The 19,520-nt window shown below is 41.8% G+C and overlaps 1 protein-coding gene across 7 annotated transcripts in view; it reads left to right on the forward strand.

Annotated features, from left to right (window-relative positions):
• LOC138740925 (uncharacterized) overlaps window positions 1–19,520 on the forward strand; it is a 290,457-nt gene that overhangs the window by 74,942 nt on the left and 195,995 nt on the right. For 6 of the 7 annotated variants that reach the window (XM_069894271.1, XM_069894280.1, XM_069894261.1 and 3 more), the window contains 4 exons: window positions 5,693–5,774; window positions 9,874–10,086; window positions 12,773–12,867; window positions 14,773–14,843. In XM_069894271.1, the coding sequence (XP_069750372.1) occupies window positions 5,693–5,774; window positions 9,874–10,086; window positions 12,773–12,867; window positions 14,773–14,843 (461 nt within the window). The remainder of the gene's footprint in view (window positions 1–5,692; window positions 5,775–9,873; window positions 10,087–12,772; window positions 12,868–14,772; window positions 14,844–19,520) is intronic. The other variant, XM_069894300.1, reaches the window with a different exon arrangement.

Here is a 19,520-nt window from a genome sequence, read left to right on the forward strand (position 1 = left end):
TCATGGTCAATGTGGCCAAATGCCAGTTCAGCAAGGAGTCCCTCCAGTTCCTGGAGCGCACCATTTCAGTGGCTGGGGCCACGCCGGCGCCGGTAAAGGTAGTGGCTGTTCAATGATTCCCCTAACCCTCCAGCCTGAAAGGCCTCCAAGAGTTTGTGGGGATAATGAACTTTTATTGTTCGTGTTCATGGCCACCAAAGAAAAGACTTTATTGTGGACAGAGGAGGCAGACAGGGCTTTCATCGCGACAAAGGAGGCTCTAGCCAGCGCCACACTGCTGGTGCACCCACGGCCGGAGGTGCACTCAGCGCTCTCCGTGGACGCCTCAGCTGCAGTGAGGTTGGGGTGTGGGTGGTTCTGGAACAGTAGCTTGATGTACAATGGCGCCTGCCGGAGATCAAATACAGTGCCTTCGACCGGGTGCTTCTGGCACTGTATTTGGCCATTCACCATTTCTGCTACTTCCTCAAGGGCAGGCCATTCACATCCTTCACGGATCACAAGCCCCTTATTCAAGCACTGGCAATGGCCAAGGATCTGTGGTGCACCAGACAGCAGCGCCACCTCTCGTAAATGTTTGAGTTCACGATCAACATCCAACACAGGACTGGCAAGGACAATGTCGTGGCAGATGCACTCTCCCATCCAGCAATCAACACTCTCGCGCCCGGCTTGGATTACGAACAACTAACTCAGGCACAGAGGAACAATGTGGAGACGCAAACCTTGCAGGCCACCATCTCGGACCTCAAACTCAATGATGTCTCGGTGCCCAGCAGCCGGACACATTACTCTGTGATGTCTCAACAGTTACACCATGCTGGAGGGCGAAGGTCTTCAGTCTAATCCACGTTATAAAACTCTGCTGTAAACCCATCCTCTTTAGGTGATATACCAATCGGCATGGATTGTAATGCCTCTTTAAGTTCAAAATCTGTAAATGAAGCATCTAACAATTTTATATCATTCTTCTCCAGTAAAGGTAAATTCAACTTAGACAAAAATGTATCAATCTGTTCAGTATCTACATTGCCTTCAGATGCATACAAATCCCGATTTTAAAAAGCACAAAATTCCTCATTAATCTCCTGTGGCTTATATTTTTTTTCTTTGGCTTGGCTTCACGTCGAAGATTTATGGAGGGGTAAATGTCCAAGTCAGCTGCAGGCTCGTTTGTGGCTGACAAGTCCGATGTGGGACAGGCAGACACGGTTGCAGCGGTTGCAGGGGAAAATTGGTTGATTGGGGTTGGGTGTTGGGTTTTTCCTCCTTTGTCTTTTGTCAGTGAGGTGGGCTCTGCGGTCTTCTTCAAAGGAGGTTGCTGCCCGCCGAACTGTGAGGCGCCAAGATGCACGGTTTGATGCGATATCAGCCCACTAGCGGTGGTCAATGTGGCAGGCACCAAGAGATTTATTTAGGCAGTCCTTGTACCTCTTCTTTGGTGCACCTCTGTCACGGTGACCAGTGGAGAGCTCGCCATATAACACGATCTTTGGAAGGCGATGTCCCTCCATTCTGGAGACGTGACCTACCCAGCGCAGTTGGATCTTCAACAGCGTGGATTCGATGCTGTCGGCCTCTGCCATCTCGAGTAGTTCGATGTTGGAGATGAAGTCGCTCCAATGAATGTTGAGGATGGAGAGGAGACAACGCTGGTGGATGTGTTCTAGGAGCCGTAGGTGGTGCCGGAAGAGGACCCATGATTCGGAGCCGAACAGGAGTGTGGGTATGACAACGGCTCTGTAGACGCTAATCTTTGTGAGGTTTTTCAGTTGGTTGTTTTTCCAGACTCTTTTGTGTAGTCTTCCAAAGGTGGTATTTGCCTTGGCGAGTCTGTTGTCTATCTCATTGTCGATCCTTGCATCCGATGAAATGGTGCAGCCGAGATAGGTAATCTGGTTGACCGTCTTGAGTTTTGTGTGCCCAATGGAGATGTGGGGGGGCTGATGGAGGACCTCAGTTTTCTTCAGGCTGACTTGCAGGCCAAACATTTTGGCAGTTTCCGCAAAACAGGACGTCAAGCGCTGAAGAGCTGGCTCTGAATGGGCAACTAAAGCGGCATCGTCTGCAAAGAGTGGTTCACGGAAAATTTGCTCTTGTGTCTTGGTGTGAGCTTGCAGGTGCCTCAGATTGAAGAGACTGCCATCCGTGCAGTACCAGATGTAAACAGCGTCTTCATTGTTGAGGTCTTTCATGGCTTGGTTTAGCATCATGCTGAAGAAGATTGAAAAGAGGGTTGGCGCGAGAATGCAGCCTTGCTTCACGCCATTGTTAATGGAGAAGGGTTCAGACAGAGAGCTCATTGCTGTTTCATATTGCATTAATTGTTCTGGAAGCTTGTTCAGTCTTCAACTGCCATGCCAATACTCTATGTGCCCTTACCCCTAATTCATAATAACGCTGTTTTGATCTCAAAAGCAATCTCTCATAATTGTAAGTTTGCTTCCTATTATAGTGAAGCTTCAGATTAGATAACTGTACCTTATTATCTTCCGTTGCATTTTCCTGAAACTTTTTCTCCAAATCTGCAATTTCTTTCTCTAACTCCATGTATTGCTTCTTCACTTTAGCTGTATAACTAATAATTTGACCTCGCAAATATGCTTTCAAAGCATCCCACAACATAAATTTGTCTCCAAGAAAAATTTAATCTGATTTCTCAAAAACACAACAAATTCAGGTCTTCTAAGCAACATCTCAGTAAACCTCAAACAATAGGTTGTTTCCACCTTCTTCACAATCTCACTAGAAATTAACAGCAAAGAATGATCTGACAAAATTCTACTCTTATATTCTGCATAGTCAACCCTACCCTGTAAATGAGCTGAAAACAAAAAAAGATCTATTCTAGAAAATGACTCATGACGAGCAGAATAAAATGAATAATCCTTCTCAGTCGGCTGAATTCGTCACCATATTTCAACTAAATTCAACTCTTCCATCAATTCTATCACCCTTTTGGCCATCTTAGTTTTCTTAACAATTTTTGGAGATTTATCCAGCAATGGATCCAAACAACAATTAAAATCCCCTCCTACCAATATATTCTCGTTTGATTGATTCAAATTTAGAAAAGCATCAGTAACAAATTGTCCATTATCTTCATTCGGTGTATATAAATTCAATGAAGTCCAGGCTTCTGAAAACAACTTACGATTCACTTTCAAAATTCTTCCAGCATTCTCAAAAAAAGATTCTAAAATAAATGATTTTATGTACCAAAATCGCCACTCCCCTAACTTTAGAATTAAAAGAAGATGCCAAAACATGTCCAACCCAGTCCCGCTGTTCCTTTTCTGTCAAATGTATTTTTTGCAGAAAACCTTCATCTTCTTGATGTAATCCAAGACGTGTTTCCTCTTTATCGGATGATTCATCCCTTTAATATTAAATGTCGCAAAATTCAAATTATTAATTTTATCTTAACCAATAACTCCCAACACAACCAACCCACAGTCAAACTTAAACACCAAAGAGAAGAAAAAAAACCCATTTCCCTCTCTGAACACAAATAAAGAAACCACCCCCCCAAACCCCTTTGAAAGAAAAAAAAGCACCACCAAAGTGGTACTCACTCTAAACCACAAGTGGGAGATGACTTCAGAAGATGCAGTGCCATCCACCCCCGGCTGATAGTTGTATATCTCAAAACACCACCTAAATAGCAATCTACTACATCCACAACTCCAACAGATTGGTCCTGAAGACCAGTTGCCACGACAGATAATCCTTTTCTCCCATCTGGGTCGAATGTTCCTCTTCAGAATTCTTCTTGCTGTTCCCATTCCCATTCCGCTTCGAAAAACCCTGCAATTTCAGTTGTTTCTGCAACTCCGAACTATGTGAATTATTCGGCAAAGAATTGCAAAAGATAAAGCTTCAATTTCATCATCAAAAAACTTAGCCTGAAAGTCTCCCTAGAACACCTTCAATATGACAAGGTATCTCAAAGTAAACGGGTAACCCTTCTTCCATAACACAGCCTTAGCTGGATTAAACTCCTTCTGACGTTGTGTCACATTTTGACTTAAATCTGCATGAAAAAACCCCTCTGACCTTGAATCATCATAGGACCCTGATTCTGCCGAGTTTCCTGGACCCAATCACAAAATTAACTCACGATCTTGATATTTTAAACAGCAAATAAGAACTGCCCATGGAGGCTGATCAGGAGAAGGTTTTCTTCGTATTTCCCTATGTGCTCTGTCCAGTTCCAGTCCTTCTGGGAAAGCATCCTTTCCCAACACCTCTGGAATCCATTTCTGAAAAACTTCACTGGATCTGTTCCTTCAAAATTTTCTGGCAGACCTACTATTTTAACATTATTACGTCTACTTTGATTTTACAACGAATCAATCTTCTGCAAAAGTTCACGCTTCTGAACATTCCAATATGTAAGACAATGTTCCAGATAATCTATTCGTTCAGTATACCGATCCACAGTATCTGTACAGTCACAAAATGCTTGCTTAATACATTTCAATTCACCCCGGACCACATCTACTGCTCTTAAACATTTAACCACACCCTGCTTAATTGATGCTACTTCTCCTCTCAATTCAGTAAATTGAAGCTTACTTTATCAGAAACTTTGGGTAACTTGAACAGTCATATTATCCATCCACTGCATAAACTCTTCAGAAACAGACAAAGTGGTTTCTTCCTCCACTTGTACTGTTTTAGAAGTCTGAAAGGTGGGAGATTTAGTTCGAGAAGCTTTTTTAAGTTTTCGAGGCCTACCTTGAAGTTTAGCTGCTTTCAATATTACTTCTGCATCTTCTTCAGGTTGTTCCATTAACTCCTCTTCTTCCTTTTCTTCTGATTCCAAAGTGAGCGCTGCTGCCCGGGCCTCCTGACTCTGTGTCAGCATTCCCTCCCACATAGGCCCGACGTGTTCTGCTGTCGGGAGAGAGTCACCCCGATCGTCAGGGCCCGGTCGGAAGTCGCGCATGCCCAGTGTAGCGAGGGCTCCATAGCGAAGGCCTGACATCTCAGTGGTCAGGCTCGGCACGTCGGTAGCTGGTTCGACATGCGCGCGACCGCGATTGGGAGTAGGGCCCTCACTTCCACAAGGTCCCACATCCCCGGGAGTGTGATCCATGTCTCCTCCAGCAGAACCAGTATCGGCGCCATCTCGTGTCGAAGGCACTGGTGTTTCTAATACCTTAGCCTGAGTTGTCCTTTGAGACTTTGGCTGCTCCAAAATCGATCTCTGGATCTTTTAACGAGGTTGGCTTCAATTCTTCTGCACTTTCTGCTCTTTTAAACTGTGCTGTTTTTTTGAAGTTTAAGCTTTACTACCCTTCATTGTGGCTTTCAGAATTCCTTAAAATCTTGACAGAAATACTTTTAAAATACAAATAGTTTTTAAAATTCAGGTATTAATTATTCAGCTGGGGAGAGGTGGAATCCGACGTCTACTCCCTATGCCATCTTGCCACACCCCCCAGAATTGGCACTTTATATTATGATGTGCCTGGTGCCAATGAACAATAATGAGGAAACACATTGAGAATTTTATTGAGCTCTGTAACTGCAAAACAATTTCAATATTTTAGTTGATTTGAGTGGATGTAATGAGAGTAATGTGTTTGTTTTGCATGTGAGTGACTCTACCATGTTTCGAACTGAGGTCTGGCAGAGTTTTACATTGGGTGACCCATCAGTGTAATTGATGTTAATCTTTCTGCAGGACAAAAAGAGAGACACATCTAGTTTCCTCTCATTAATCAGAGGTACTCGGTCAGTGTTGGTTCAGCCTCTGTCAGAGCAAGGTAAGGATTAAGTCATTAAACAAAGGAAGAAATAAACCTTAAAAATAATGTTTTTTGGATGTATGCCAAATTTCAGGAATTGTGAATGATTACGCTTGTCATGATGGGATGATTTTCTAAGGCTTCAAAATTTGAAATTGGATAATATTTGAGCTGCAGATGAGCTGTGGCAGGGTTGGAGTGGAGTGTAAAAATAATGGTGCAAAAGGGGGTCTTAACAATGGCCAGTCCATTCATTTAGAGAAAGTCTGGGGTGAAGAGGAGTGATTGTCAGGTAAAAAGTGGGTATCACTGGTGTACAAATTGACATTGTCATTTCATATGGGGTTGCTGTTTCCAAAATGGCAGCTGTATGAGAATTAGGTGGGAGATGAGACTGGATCCTCAGACATAACAGTGCAAATACTGATGACACTCTGGCTATGAATGGTTAGATCAGGGTTAAAGTTTGTACCTGTAGTTCCATGCATCCAACAAACAGGGAATGGGTGTTGGATAAGGCAAGTGAGACTATTGTAGACTGCAGACAATTTGAGAAGGAGGGAGAGATTATTCTGCTGCAATCAAATCAAATGACAGCAGTGATGTGAGCTGTATCAATAGTGTGGCACAAAGAGGAATCTAATTTAAGGGATCGTAAGGAGTGTTGAGTAAACAGGACACAGATTTAGGAAGCTGTAATTCCTTCCTGGGCATTAGCGAGGAGAGAGCAGTTAGAGATGGTGTCTTCTTTCTTTGGCTTGGCTTCGCGGACGAAGATTTATGGAGGGGGTAAAAGTCCATGTCAGCTGCAGGCTCGATTGTGGTTGACAAGTCCGATGCGGGACAGGCAGACACGGTTGCAGTGGTTGCAGGGGAAAATTGGTGGGTTGGGGTTGGGTGTTGGGTTTTTCCTCCTTTGTCTTTTGTCAGTGAGGTGGTCTCTGCGGTCTTCTTCAAAGGAGGTTGCTGCCCGCCGAACCGTGAGGCGCCAAGATGCACGGTTTGAGGCGATATCAGCCCACTGGCAGTGGTCAATGTGGCAGGCACCAAGAGATTTCTTTAGGCAGTCCTTGTACCTCTTCTTTGGTGCACCTCTCTCACGGCGGCCAGTGGAGAGCTCGCCATATAACACGATCTTGGGAAGGCGATGGTCCTCCATTCTGCAGACGTGACCCACCCAGCGCAGCTGGATCTTCAGCAGCGTGGACTCGATGCTGTCGGCCTCTGCCATCTCGAGTACTTCGATGTTAGGGATGAAGTCGCTCCAATGAATTTTGAGGATGGAGCGGAGACAACGCTGGTGGAAGCGTTCTAGGTTAGAGATGGTGTAGTCTGTAATGAAACAGGCTTTTTGCAGGGGAGATGAGAAAATAGTTTGTTTTAATAAAAAGGCACAATGTCTGAGGAGGAAGAGCTATTAACGTCAGTCAATGTGAGAGCAAAAAAGACCATATGATATGAGTGGAATATGTCATACGGCCCATCGAGTCTGCCCCACCATTCCATCATGTCGATTTGCTATCCTTTTCAACCCCATTCAAAGGGGATTGCGTACTCAGTGAAAAAGATCCAGATGTGGGAGGTGTGACATTGACAAAATTGGTGAAGAGAGTGGGGCAACTGGAGAAATATTGAAGATGAGGCTGGTGATGAGAATTCCTAACTAGGTTGGTGCAGGAAGGGAAGCAGTAGGAATACGTTTCTAGATGGTCTTAATTTTAGTGACACAGATGTTCACAAACTGTTTTTACAGTTGAGGTTTAAGAACAATTGGGAGGGGTTTGGAAGATGATTTTCAGAGGGTTTCGAGGTTATTTTTATACTTCAATATGAAACTAGAGTGATGTCCATTTGAAGTTGCAGGGAGTAGTCAAGTACTGTAATTCTTAGGGTCTTTCGGCCCTTAATGTGCCAACACGTATATCCCTAATGAAAAATACTAAACCCTCCCCTTTCTCACAATCCATGTGTCTGACGAGACTTTTAAATACCACTAATGTTTTAGCCTCCACTACCAACCCTGGAAGGCATTCCAGGCACCACAACTCTCTGTGTGACAATTAAAACATTGCTCCTGATGTCTCCCCTAAACTTCCCTTTCTTAACTTTATTCATATGTTGTCTGGTGTTTGCTACTCCTGTCCTGGGAAGCAGGCGCTGGCCAACCACCATATCTATGCCTCTCATAATTTTGTAGACCTCTATTAAGTCTCCTCTCGTCCTTCTATGCTCCAAAGAGAAAAGTCCCAGCTCTGGTAACCTTGCCTCAAGAGTGTTCCAATTCATGTTACCTCCTTGCAAATCTCCTCTGTACCCTCTCCATAGCTTCCACATCCTTCCTATAAAGAGGTGAACGGAACTGCACACAATACTCTATCGTCTTAGCAGAGATTTGTAGAGTTGCAACATGACCTCTCTACTCCTGAACTCAATCCCCCTATTAATGAAGCCCAGCATCCCACAAGCCTTTTTAACTATCCTATCAACTTGTGTGGCGACCTTGATGACTGTATGGATTTGACCGCAATTACCTCTGTTCATCTACACTCTTATGTATCACCTCACACTTATCCGGATTGAACTCCATCTGCCACTTTTCCACCCATCTCTGCATCCTGTCTATATCCTCTTGTAGCCTTGGACAACCTTCTGCTTCATCCACAAATCCTCCAACCTTTGTGTCATCCGCAAACGTACTGACCCATCCACTCGTCTCGCCTCTTCATCCAGGTTGTTTATAAAAATGACAAAGAAAAGGGATTCTAGAACAGGGCAGCGGTAGCTACAAGAAATGAGACTCACAACCACCACAATGGGGGTTTCAATGACCGTTTTATTCAAACCTTTAAGGGCAGTGTGAGCTCCACGCCTGCGCGGGCGGTGATGTCATCACGCTTGCCCGGGGTGCTCAATCCATTCAAACCATGTGGCAAGGAGGTCTCCGACTCTGCCATCTTCTCGCAGCTGACCCGCCGGTGCAGTGGTACGAGCGGGGCCAGTTCGCCATGAGCATGTGCACAACCCCCCCCAGAACTGGCTTACGTGTCTTACCCCTTGGACAGCTGGCCTCGGCTTTTAGGTTAGGCCATCTGTACCGGCTGACTGTGGTCCAGGTGCGCCGCCTTGAGGCAGTTGATCGTGGACAGTTCTCTTTTCCTCTCAACATCCAAAGTGAAAGTCTTGCCTGATCGCTGCAGGACTCTGTAGGGGCCTTAATAAGGGTGCTGCAGGGGCGCGGTGTGCGAATCGCGATGGACGAAAACATATTCGGCTGAGTCCAGTTCTTTGGGCAAATGAGATGGTCGGCTGCCGTGGTGGGTCTGAGGTGGAGGGGGCTAGCGAGGCGAGCTTACTCCGTAGGTCTGCTGATAAAGTCAGGCTGAGCCTATGTCTGGGCTGTAAAACTCTGTGGGTCACGACAATGGCGCACTGTAAACCAACTCAGCAAATGATACTTGAAGGTCCTCTTTCGGGGCCCTTCTGATGCTGAGCAGAATCCATAGCATCTCGTCCGGCCAACCAACCAGGGCTAGTGAGGCAAGGCATGACGGCCGACTTAGGTGTCAGTGCAAGCGCTGCACTAAGCCGTTGACTTGGGGGTGATATGCGGTGGTGTGGTGGAGCTTGACACCCAAGAGGGTTGCCAAGAGTGCCCTGAGGGCAGACGTGAATTGGGCACCTCACTCATTTGTCACGTGCGACGCTGAGACCCCGAACCTGGCGATCTAGTGAGCGAGTAGGTTCCTGGCACAGGTCTCAGCGGAAGTGTCTTTCAGCCTGTTGGCTTCCGGACAACTTGTCGCGTAGCCGACCACGGTCAACAAGTAGCAGGCATACCTGGACACCACCAGGGGGCCCACGATGTCTACATGTATGTGTTGGAATCTCTTGGCTGCAGAGTCGACTGTTGCACCGGTACTGAAGACAATATTCTCAGGGTGGTCTATCCATTTTTTTATTGAGCTGTTGAATACAATCTTCGGAGTAATGAATAATTTTATATATATTTCTTTTTTTTTTACAAATCCTGTTTTCTACATCAAGGATGAATTTCCGTGCTTATGCACATTGCACAAAGTGTAAGACCATTAACTCATTATCATTACTCTGCCTCCAGATCAGGCGATTGTGACTTCTTCAGGAAAATTAGGCCTCTGTAACTTCACTCTGTGTATGGACAATTGTGAAGTTCTGAAATATAAAGGAACATGTGAAAGTACCACCAGCACCGTCGAAACCGCAACGACTGCATCAATAATTACAGTATCTCCAGCACCAACAGCATCTTCAATCTGTACCTGTGAAAATGACGGACAAAAAATGCCAGCAGGTAAGTGGATCAGTTACCTTGGCGGAGTTTTATGATCCATTGAAAACAGATCGACAGCAATATCTGCTGCCAACCAGAGTTGAATCTCCAAATGATTTAGGTTGTCAAGATGATCCCCAGTTCATGATTTCAGCAGTATGTCCACACAGTGGAAATGAATTTCTGTGTAGGTTCAGGCTGAGAAAGTTAATTTACAAGAAATTAAACATTGCATAATTTCAAGTGCAGGCTTTTTATTGAAACTGGACTCGTGATTTATATGGCCCTCAACCGAAACATCGTCATTTAAAATTCTGCACACCCAATAAGTCAAGAAACATAGCTCTAATCATTGCAAGTTGTTGGTGCAAAATGATTGGCCCCTGCCTCAACATATTTTTACTCCATCCATATGGCCATCATGGATGATTGTCACCATTCAAGGAAACCCCCTCACCGTGAGTGGCAAATCTTTCCAGGACTCCACAAATATTGGTGTCAAAAAACATATCTCATTCGTCTCCTCTGAACATTCCTCCACTCAGCAGAAACAGATGTCCTTTTGTAACTGGTTTTAGTATTGTCACACCAGGTAGCAAAATGCTGAATGATTAAAATAGAAACATAGAAATAGGTGTAGGAGCAGTCATTCAGTCTGCCATACCCTTGTTCTCCATCATCAACTTACCCGTTTCTCTGTGCCACAGACACACATTTGTCTTAACTAACCTCATCCTCTTAACGTATAAATAAAAGCTTTTACCGTCATTTTTTATGTTCCCTGCCAGCTTCCTCTCATAATCCCTTTAATCATTTTGTCATCCTCTGTAGAACTCTTGAGCAAGATCAGATTATAGAATTGAAAATAAAACTGATTTAAACAGCATCATTTATTTCAGCATCAATCAAAGCAGTTTCAGAATAAGAAAAAGATTCAAAGAATGAAAATGAGCAGATTTGCCTTTACTCTTTTTGTACACTCTGGATTGGTTGACAGATCAATTTTAGGAAATGAAATTACCATCCTTGCCCTTCATATGTTCTTGGTTTTTAACAAATATTTGGAGGCCAAATAATTCCATTCTTATTGGCAATGTACATGTTATGAGATTGATTTTGTAAATTTAAAGTATAAAATTTATGTGTTACGAGCCCATAAGACCCCAAAACCCAGCAGCAATAGATATTCACCACGACAAATAGTTACTTAAACAACAGTTGTTTTTAATTATCTTTATACATGAAAACAGAATCAAACTTTAACTTATCACTATTAACGTAACTACCCAACTTAACCTCTTCTTGTAGGTTTGCAGAAAGATGTTTTGTTGCAGGATTTCCACAACCATTAGTCTCTTCAGTGTCATGCTGATGAAACTTGCAACAAGCTTCTCCTGGCTGATACATATTTCTCCCCCTCCCCCCTTTCCCCCTCCTCCACTCCCACCCCCTCCCCCTCCCCCTCCCCCTCCCCCTCTCCCTCCCTGCTCCCCACTCCCCCCTCCCCCTCTCCCCTCTCTCTCCCCCCTCCTCCAGCAAACAGGTAAAGTCACTGTATTTGAATTCTTCAGTTTTTCTAATCAGATCTGTTTTAAAGTGTGTATATGTATGTAACCTACTCCAATTTTACCTATTTTTCTCCCCAAAACTTTCCAAATATTCCATAAAATATGTATATGAAAACTTTAAATGACTATGTAATAAATAATAGAGTAAAATATGTTCTGAAGTGAGGACTTTTACAACTACTGTAAACAAAGTGGAATAATACCGTTTGGAAATATCTCAATACAAGCCACCCTGAAGAATGGTTTTGTGGTGTCAGTTCCCTTTACAGCCTGTGACCCAATTTATTAAATGTTGACAGGCAATTTCCTCTGGAGGGTTTATCAGTGTGAATCCTGATGTCTACTCTCAACCAATTTCCAGAGTAGACCACAGGATTCCCAACTCAGAATGGCAATCATTTTGATAAGTTCCAAAGACTCTTTAATGACCTCCACAGAAGGCGGAGCTTACCCCGATTTAACACATCATTCAAAGGATTTGCTCAGCGGGTGAAGCCTTTGATTTTTGCAGCAAGGTTTGAACGAATAAACTTGGTGAAATAAAAGTTTTATTTCTATATTTCCCATGCGCTAAAAGTCACCATGCTCTTGAAGTACTTTATTCGCTCCAAGACATGACCCAAGGTTGTAAAATTTGTAGATACACGCAAGTAAGTCGTAAATTATATCTTGTGAGCCAAGGTTTCTCCTGTGAGTTTTTTGTTTCCGTTCATGAAATTATGGCAGAGTTCTTTTTCATGCTCTGAGAGGTACAGCCAATCATTCATGCACAAACACATAATTGAAAAATATCTCCGTAATTTTCCCTCGATTGAAGTTTATGCATGGAAACAGTTTGAATGAGAGTTCCAAAATCATGCTTTTTCCAGATGAACCACAAATTTTCCTTAATAAAAGGAGGGTCTAATGTAATATTATGAAGAATAAATTTTGATTTTTGTCACATACTTCAGGGCATTTTGTTATTTTTCAGTTTCCTGTCACATTTTATAAATTTGATTTTTTTTTTCATTGCTGTTCAAGGCCATCATTATCATCGCAAATCAACTTTAGTAGCATTACACATTTTCAAGATGTCATTTGAAATTGTGTATAATCTGCAGGTTGGACATAATTTGGATATGTTCTTTCCCTGACAGTGCGGAAGTGGATATGCAAACATAAATACAGAATGCAATCGACAGACTGCCCAGTTGCAATGGAAGAAGGTCAATCAACATCACAATCTATGGAGGTAGGAAGGCGTGAATGTTCTATAAATAATTTATAGAGTTTTTTAATGTTGGATATTGTCATGTACCTATTCAAAGATTTTGCTTCTGCTCTGGGATTAAGCAGATTCAAATGCTTATGGTGGGATCATCAATTACTCAATTTCAACATTGGTTGATCAGGTAATATGAGAATCCATCAATGAGTGAATAATGGAAGGATATTTAAATGTCAGACAAATGCATAGAAGTTGGTAGATGCTAGCTAATAAAATGTCCATGTCTTGGGCTGGAAATAAATTGGTAAATAGTCTGGGGAAGGTTGGAAGCTGGCCGAAAGGAGACAAAAGTGAGAAAGTCGGGGAGAGGTTTTATGGAAGCAGTGGTGAATATTAATGCTGTCTGGTTGCAGATTGCCCAGACATTAACATGAACCTCCGGATCCCATTAAACCCCTCCCTGAGTTTCTCAATTTCCCTATCCCTGTGTCTCCTTTCCTACAGCTTCCCTCCCCTCCTTATTCATTGAGCATCCCCTCTCCCCATCAATTCTGCTTTTTTTATTTTTTGCCCCCTCACATAGACCCACCTATGACCGTTTATCTGCTAGCCTGTACTCCTCTCCCTGCTCCTTCCTCCCTCCTCTTCAATCCTTCCCTAATTTTTATCTAATGTGATGCATTCCTGCTTCTTTCTCATACATTCACGAAAGTCACGTCCAAAACGTTGGTTGCCATTAACTTCCTATAGATGCTGCGTGAACTGCTGAATTTCTCCACAAATTTTTGTGTTGCACATGAATCACAGCGTCAGCAGACTTTCTTGCTTAATGATATTGTAGTTCAGATTTTGGAGTTGGATTGATTGGTTATCTGCGCTAACCACTACACTCACTGTGATGCCAGTTGCACCTCACACATTTCAATGCTCATAACAGTGCGTGCATGTGATTCCAGAGATGGAAATGCAATTCGGAAGTAAATCACTTCACTTGGAAAAAACACTTTACAGAAACCCAAACAAATCTACACCTGGTGCTCCCTTTATGAACTTCTCTACATCGGAGAGAAATTGGGAGATTGATTTACTGAGAACCTCTGGGTGCCCAACTAAAGGAAGGATAGTAATAAGATGCCGAGAAGATTTTCTAGGATGTTGCCGGGTCTTCAGGAGTTAAGTTACAGGGAAAGATTAAGCTGGTTGGAACTTTATTCCGTGGAGCAAAGAAGAATAATGAGAGATTTAATAGAGGTTTACAAAGTTATGAGAGATGTTAACAGTGGATGCGAGAAGGCTTTTTCCACTTAGATTGGGGAAGATGAATGTGAGAGGTCATAGTTTTAAGCTGAAAGGAGAAAGATTTAGGGGGAACATTATGGGAAAGTCTTCACTCAGAGAATGGTGGGAGTGTGGAATGAAGCTGCCATTTGATGTGGTGAGTGTGGGCTCAATTGTTTGTTTTTCTAAGCATAAATTGGATAGATACATGGATGGGAGAGGTCTGGAAGGTTATGGAATGGGAATAGGTCAATGGGGCTAGTGTACTAATGGTCGACAGACTAGATGGGTCGAATGGCCTGTTTTCTGTGCTGCAGTGTTCTATGTGAACATTCCTGAAGAAGTTCACGTGAATGGTAGTTTGCATTGAACTCCGCAAGCTTGGTTTGTGTCCTAAATAATCTATCCCAATCATGGAGCGATGTTTATTACCAGACCATCAAATAAATTGGCACTGCAATTTTTGCTGAAAATGGTGCCCATATTGTTATTCAACTGAACTGGTTACAATAAAAATTTGCTTCCATATTGGAAGGCCAATAAAAAGAAGCTCATTGGCGACAAAAATATTTCTGAGAGTGTCACTTTGAAAGAAATGTGAAGATGATGTTGGAGAAGCTAAAATGAAATAGCTATTTCTATATTTTGCAGAAAGTTGCAGGTGGTCACTGTGCTGAATTCGGCAGAACAAGTCTTTTCTTAACTGGGTCAGCGACAACAGAGTAAGTGCTTATTCCAACTTTTCTACCCAACCGAAACAGAGTTGCTATTCCATCCAATAACAGGTGTATATGCTAGCATTGTATCAATTATTACATTTAATCAGATCAACTCAAGTAAATTATTACGGTATTGTCTGGATGGGATAACTTGGGACTGTCTAATCATTGGAGACAATAGATTCTTAAGATGTCTCAGTTTACTTGGCCTGCAATTAAAAAAATTTCTAGAGTTCTAGCACTCCCCACATTACAACGATTCGGGCAACAGAAAGTCACCTTTCACAAATCCTTGTTTTTGTTGATGCAAATGATGTGGGATCTGGTTACAGAGAATTCCCATACAGACGAGTATCAAGGAATCCAGCCCCTGACCTCATGCAGAGATCATCTCTGTTATGGAACCTCAGCATAATGACAATTTTGTGAGAAATATCTGGCATTCTAAAATATTTCTCCATCAATCAGTTCCTGTTTGAAGGATACCCGACAGGGCCTAATTGACATAACCTGCTATAAAACCAAATCTTGTGCAGTAGGAGATGGCAATGCTTCACTCGCAGATTGACTTCATGCCTTCCATGCCCAATTCAACCACAAGAACAAGAAAGAACCACCATTATGCACCCCAATACCACTGTTGATCCTTTCCTGTCTATATCCGAGGATGATGTGTGGGCTGCCTTCAGGAGACTTAATCCGAAAAAAGCATTCAGTCCGGACGGAGTAACCAGTGGAGATTTAAAAAACCTATGTAAATGTACTTGCCAATGTTTTCATGGATATTTTCAACATCTCATTCTGGCAGGGTGTGGTACCCACCTGTTTCCAACAGGTCAGTCACACTGGTTCCCCATAGGGTGTGGTAAACTGTTTAAATTAATCTTGACCAGTGGCCCTCACATCAACAGTGATGGTCTTTACGAAGGCTGTTGTTGAAGAATACAGTATCATCTGTCTGAGCAGCAACATGGATCCATTCCAATTCGCCTATCGTAGTAACAGGTCTACAGAGGATGTCATCTCACTAGCTCTACACAAAGCTCTGAAACACCTAGGCAGCAAAGGTGCATGCATCAGGATGCTCTTTATCGACTATAGTCCGGCATTTAATACAATCATCCCCTCAAATTTGATCAGCAAACTCCAAGAACTGGGACTCCTCACCTCACTGTATAATTGGATCCTGGATTTAATCACCTCCAGACCACAATCAGTGAGGATTGGTAAGAACATATCTACAATCTCCATCAGTACTGTTCATCTCAGGGTTGCATTCTTGGCTCCTGCTCTAACCCATACAAACCTATGTCTGTTTGGCTCAGTACAACAACAACACCATCTACAAATCTGATGATGCCATGGCTGTGGATTGTACAAAAAGGGGCAATGAGTCAGGATTCAAGAGGAAGTTTGAAAATTTAAGTTTTGCGAGTCACCATCTCAGAGGATCTTACCTGGACCAACATGCTAAAGGCATCATGAAGAAATCATGTCAGTGCCTCAGGAGATTGCAGAGGTTCGGTATGACATTGGAAACCCTGGCAAATTTCTTCAGATGTGTGGTGTGCTGACCAGCTGTATGGGGACACCAATACCCCTGAGCGTAAAGCCCTGCAAAAGGTAGTGCACACAGGAAAAAAGCCCTGCCACCATTGAGCATGTTGCTGTTGGAGAGCAGCAGCAATCATCAAGGATCCACAGCACCTGAACACTATCTGTTCTCACCGCTGCCATCAGTAAAGAGGTCTAGGTGCCACAAGACTCGCACCATCACATACAGGAACAGCTGCTACCTCTCCACCTTCGGACATCTCAACAACAATCGGGCGCATTTAAGAACTCTTAACGTTTGCACTTTTTTCTCTCTGTGTTGCATTGTCGGTTTGTTTACATTTCTTTATTTGTTTGCATCTGTACATTGAGTACAGTTTTCTTTGCAATGTCCATAAGTTGTAGTTCTGCCTGTCCTGTTGTATGTGATATCGTGTACGTTCTCTGAAAATAAATCTGAAATCTAATGATGCTTTGCTCCTTTGGTAAAGTTGAATAAAGTGTGATTGGTCGAGGGAATGGGAATATCAAGCTGATATTGGGGAAATTTTAACATGAAGGCAGGGGTACACGAAACAGATTAAACGTTTTTAAGTTGGAGGAGTTAACTTTAAAAAAAATTTTATTTACCATTTGCATCAAACATAAATATATGTTTCTTCATCTTGAACAATACGTTAGAATAGACACAATGCAAAATGATACATAATTTTGTTTTTATCCCCTACCCCCCCCACAAAAAGAAAGAAAACAAAGGAAGAAAGAAAGCACAAAATAAGAAAATGGAGAGGATTTTTTAAAAGATTTCATAAACAAATATATTGATAACATATCTAAATATGTATATCTTATGTTTTAAATTCATTCTAAATGTTAAATTCCAATATATCTAATATTACTCCTAATTAATCATTTATCTGTTAGGAATCTCATATCGCTTACATCATCCAATTTAAATTCCATGTTAAATCAATTCTATAAAATCAAATAAACATCATTGCAATCGATATAACCATTCATAAACATATATTTAATAATAATAGATCTCCATCTATGACGTTAAGGTTAAATTCCAATATATCTAACAATAATCCCAGTTAATCATATATCCATTGAAAATCTCACATCTCTCTAACATCCAATTTAAATTCAATATTGAATTAATTCTCTAAAGTAAAATAAAACATCAATACAACTCCATTCTTATGCCCCCCTCTATCGTTGGCACTAAAGAACAAAGCATCACCCCCCTCTATTGTACAGGATGTGGCTCATTGCCACAAATGATCTTATGAACAGCGGCCAATGGACTCCGGCACCCTTCACTTCCCTGGTGTTGTGTTATATCAAAACAGAGTCTCGAATTCACGCGTCCATTTTCACATTCCAAATAATTCCTTCACATTTATTCGACTTATTAGAAGTTAAAGTTTCCACAAAATCTTATGCCTGTTCGTAATCCATAAAAAGAATTATTTTTGCCATTCGGTAATACAATCTTCATCATCGCTGAATACCATAATGTAAACTTGTTTCCCTTTTCCCAAAGACTTCTCTTGACTTCATTAAAGTGTCTCCCCTTTGCCAACAGCTGTGCAGTAATATCCAGGTTAAAAAAAACCTATGAACCATGATATTCAGGTGGACTTTATTCTTACTTTTTCTTTGCTGCTCAGGCTAGGATCTTTTCCTTGTCTCGATATTTTGAACAATTAATTACTGTAGAGTGAGGTTTTTCATTTGATTGCGGTTGTGGTCTGAGGGCTCGATGTTCTTTTTCAATTTCAATTGCATCTTCAAATTGATATACCCCCAGAACCTTGGGTATCCATCCTTGGAGAAACTGAATCATATCGTGTTCTTCTTCCCCTTCTTCCAAGCCTACAATCTTAATGTTATTTCTCCCACTAAAATTTTCCATCTTAACAATTTTTTCAGAATTTATCTTCCTCTCAGTAATTTCTTCCTTAACTTCAGACTCCAAATTTTTCAGCTTCTCCTCTATAAGTTTATCCTTTTCATACGCCTTCATAATATTCTGATTTTTCACATTCTGTTGTTCTTGTACTTCCATCATATTGGTAGATAACTGCTCGTATTTTTCTTTCACCTCTTTAACCTCAGATTTTAAATAATCTATATCTTCCCACATCATTTTAATATAATCCCACATTTCCCATACCATCTGTTTCAATTCACCTTCAGAGTTCTTTTTATCCTTTTTTATAGCCTTAATTTTATCTTTATCTTGTATAAAATCTTCTCAAGTTGAAAGAATCTCTCCAAAGCTTATCTGTACATGTTCTCCAATGTTATATAGAGAATTTAGGTTAAAATGACTTAAGTTAAAATGTGTTGATTAATCATAAAAAGGGAAGCCAGAACGGACAGGGAGCTTACTAGCAGCCAAGGACAAAAGGTTCAGCTGGATATGTTTTTTTAAAACCTATCTTTTCATGGTCATAGTGAGAGACATGCAGGAGACAAAAGATTGATAAGAAGGGTGAGAAACAGAATTTAGTGTATGTAGAGTTCACAGCGTACGTAACGAACGTGATAATTAAAAATGCAGTTATACTTAGAATGCTTTTGCAATACTAACCAATTAAAACAGTATTAATAAGAAGGGGAAGGGCAAACAATAAGGGTATAAAAATCAATGCACTGTATGTATCGGGGCTTAACTGGTGAGAAACCAGTTGAGTCCAACTCTGCAGACTTGTAAATAAAGCTTGTCGTGTCATCAGTTTTAAAGAGACTCATGTGTGAGAAGTTTTATTTCTGACATCCAACACTTGCTAATTCACCACTGCAATCAGTCTTCTCATTCAAAGTTGACTCTCTGATCTTGCTTAAAGAATCTGTTTGGCAACTCAACTCTCCAATGGTCCTGAGTTGTCACTAAGTGTAACTACGTACACCCTCCAGATTTTACTGATCTCACTCGAGGTCCTGGACTTTTCTGCGTCAAAGGCCTCTTCTCATATCCAGGAACAACACCTTCATCAGCTCCAGCAAGAAGAGTTCATTTCTTCAAAGGCTTTTTAAAAAGTAAATGGACTATTCTCATCTTCTTCCTTCGTATTTTAATCTCTATTTACTTTAGCTAAATAATAATTTTCTTAT

Source organism: Narcine bancroftii, chromosome 1 (assembly GCF_036971445.1).
Source record: "Narcine bancroftii isolate sNarBan1 chromosome 1, sNarBan1.hap1, whole genome shotgun sequence".
NCBI lineage: Eukaryota > Metazoa > Chordata > Chondrichthyes > Torpediniformes > Narcinidae > Narcine > Narcine bancroftii.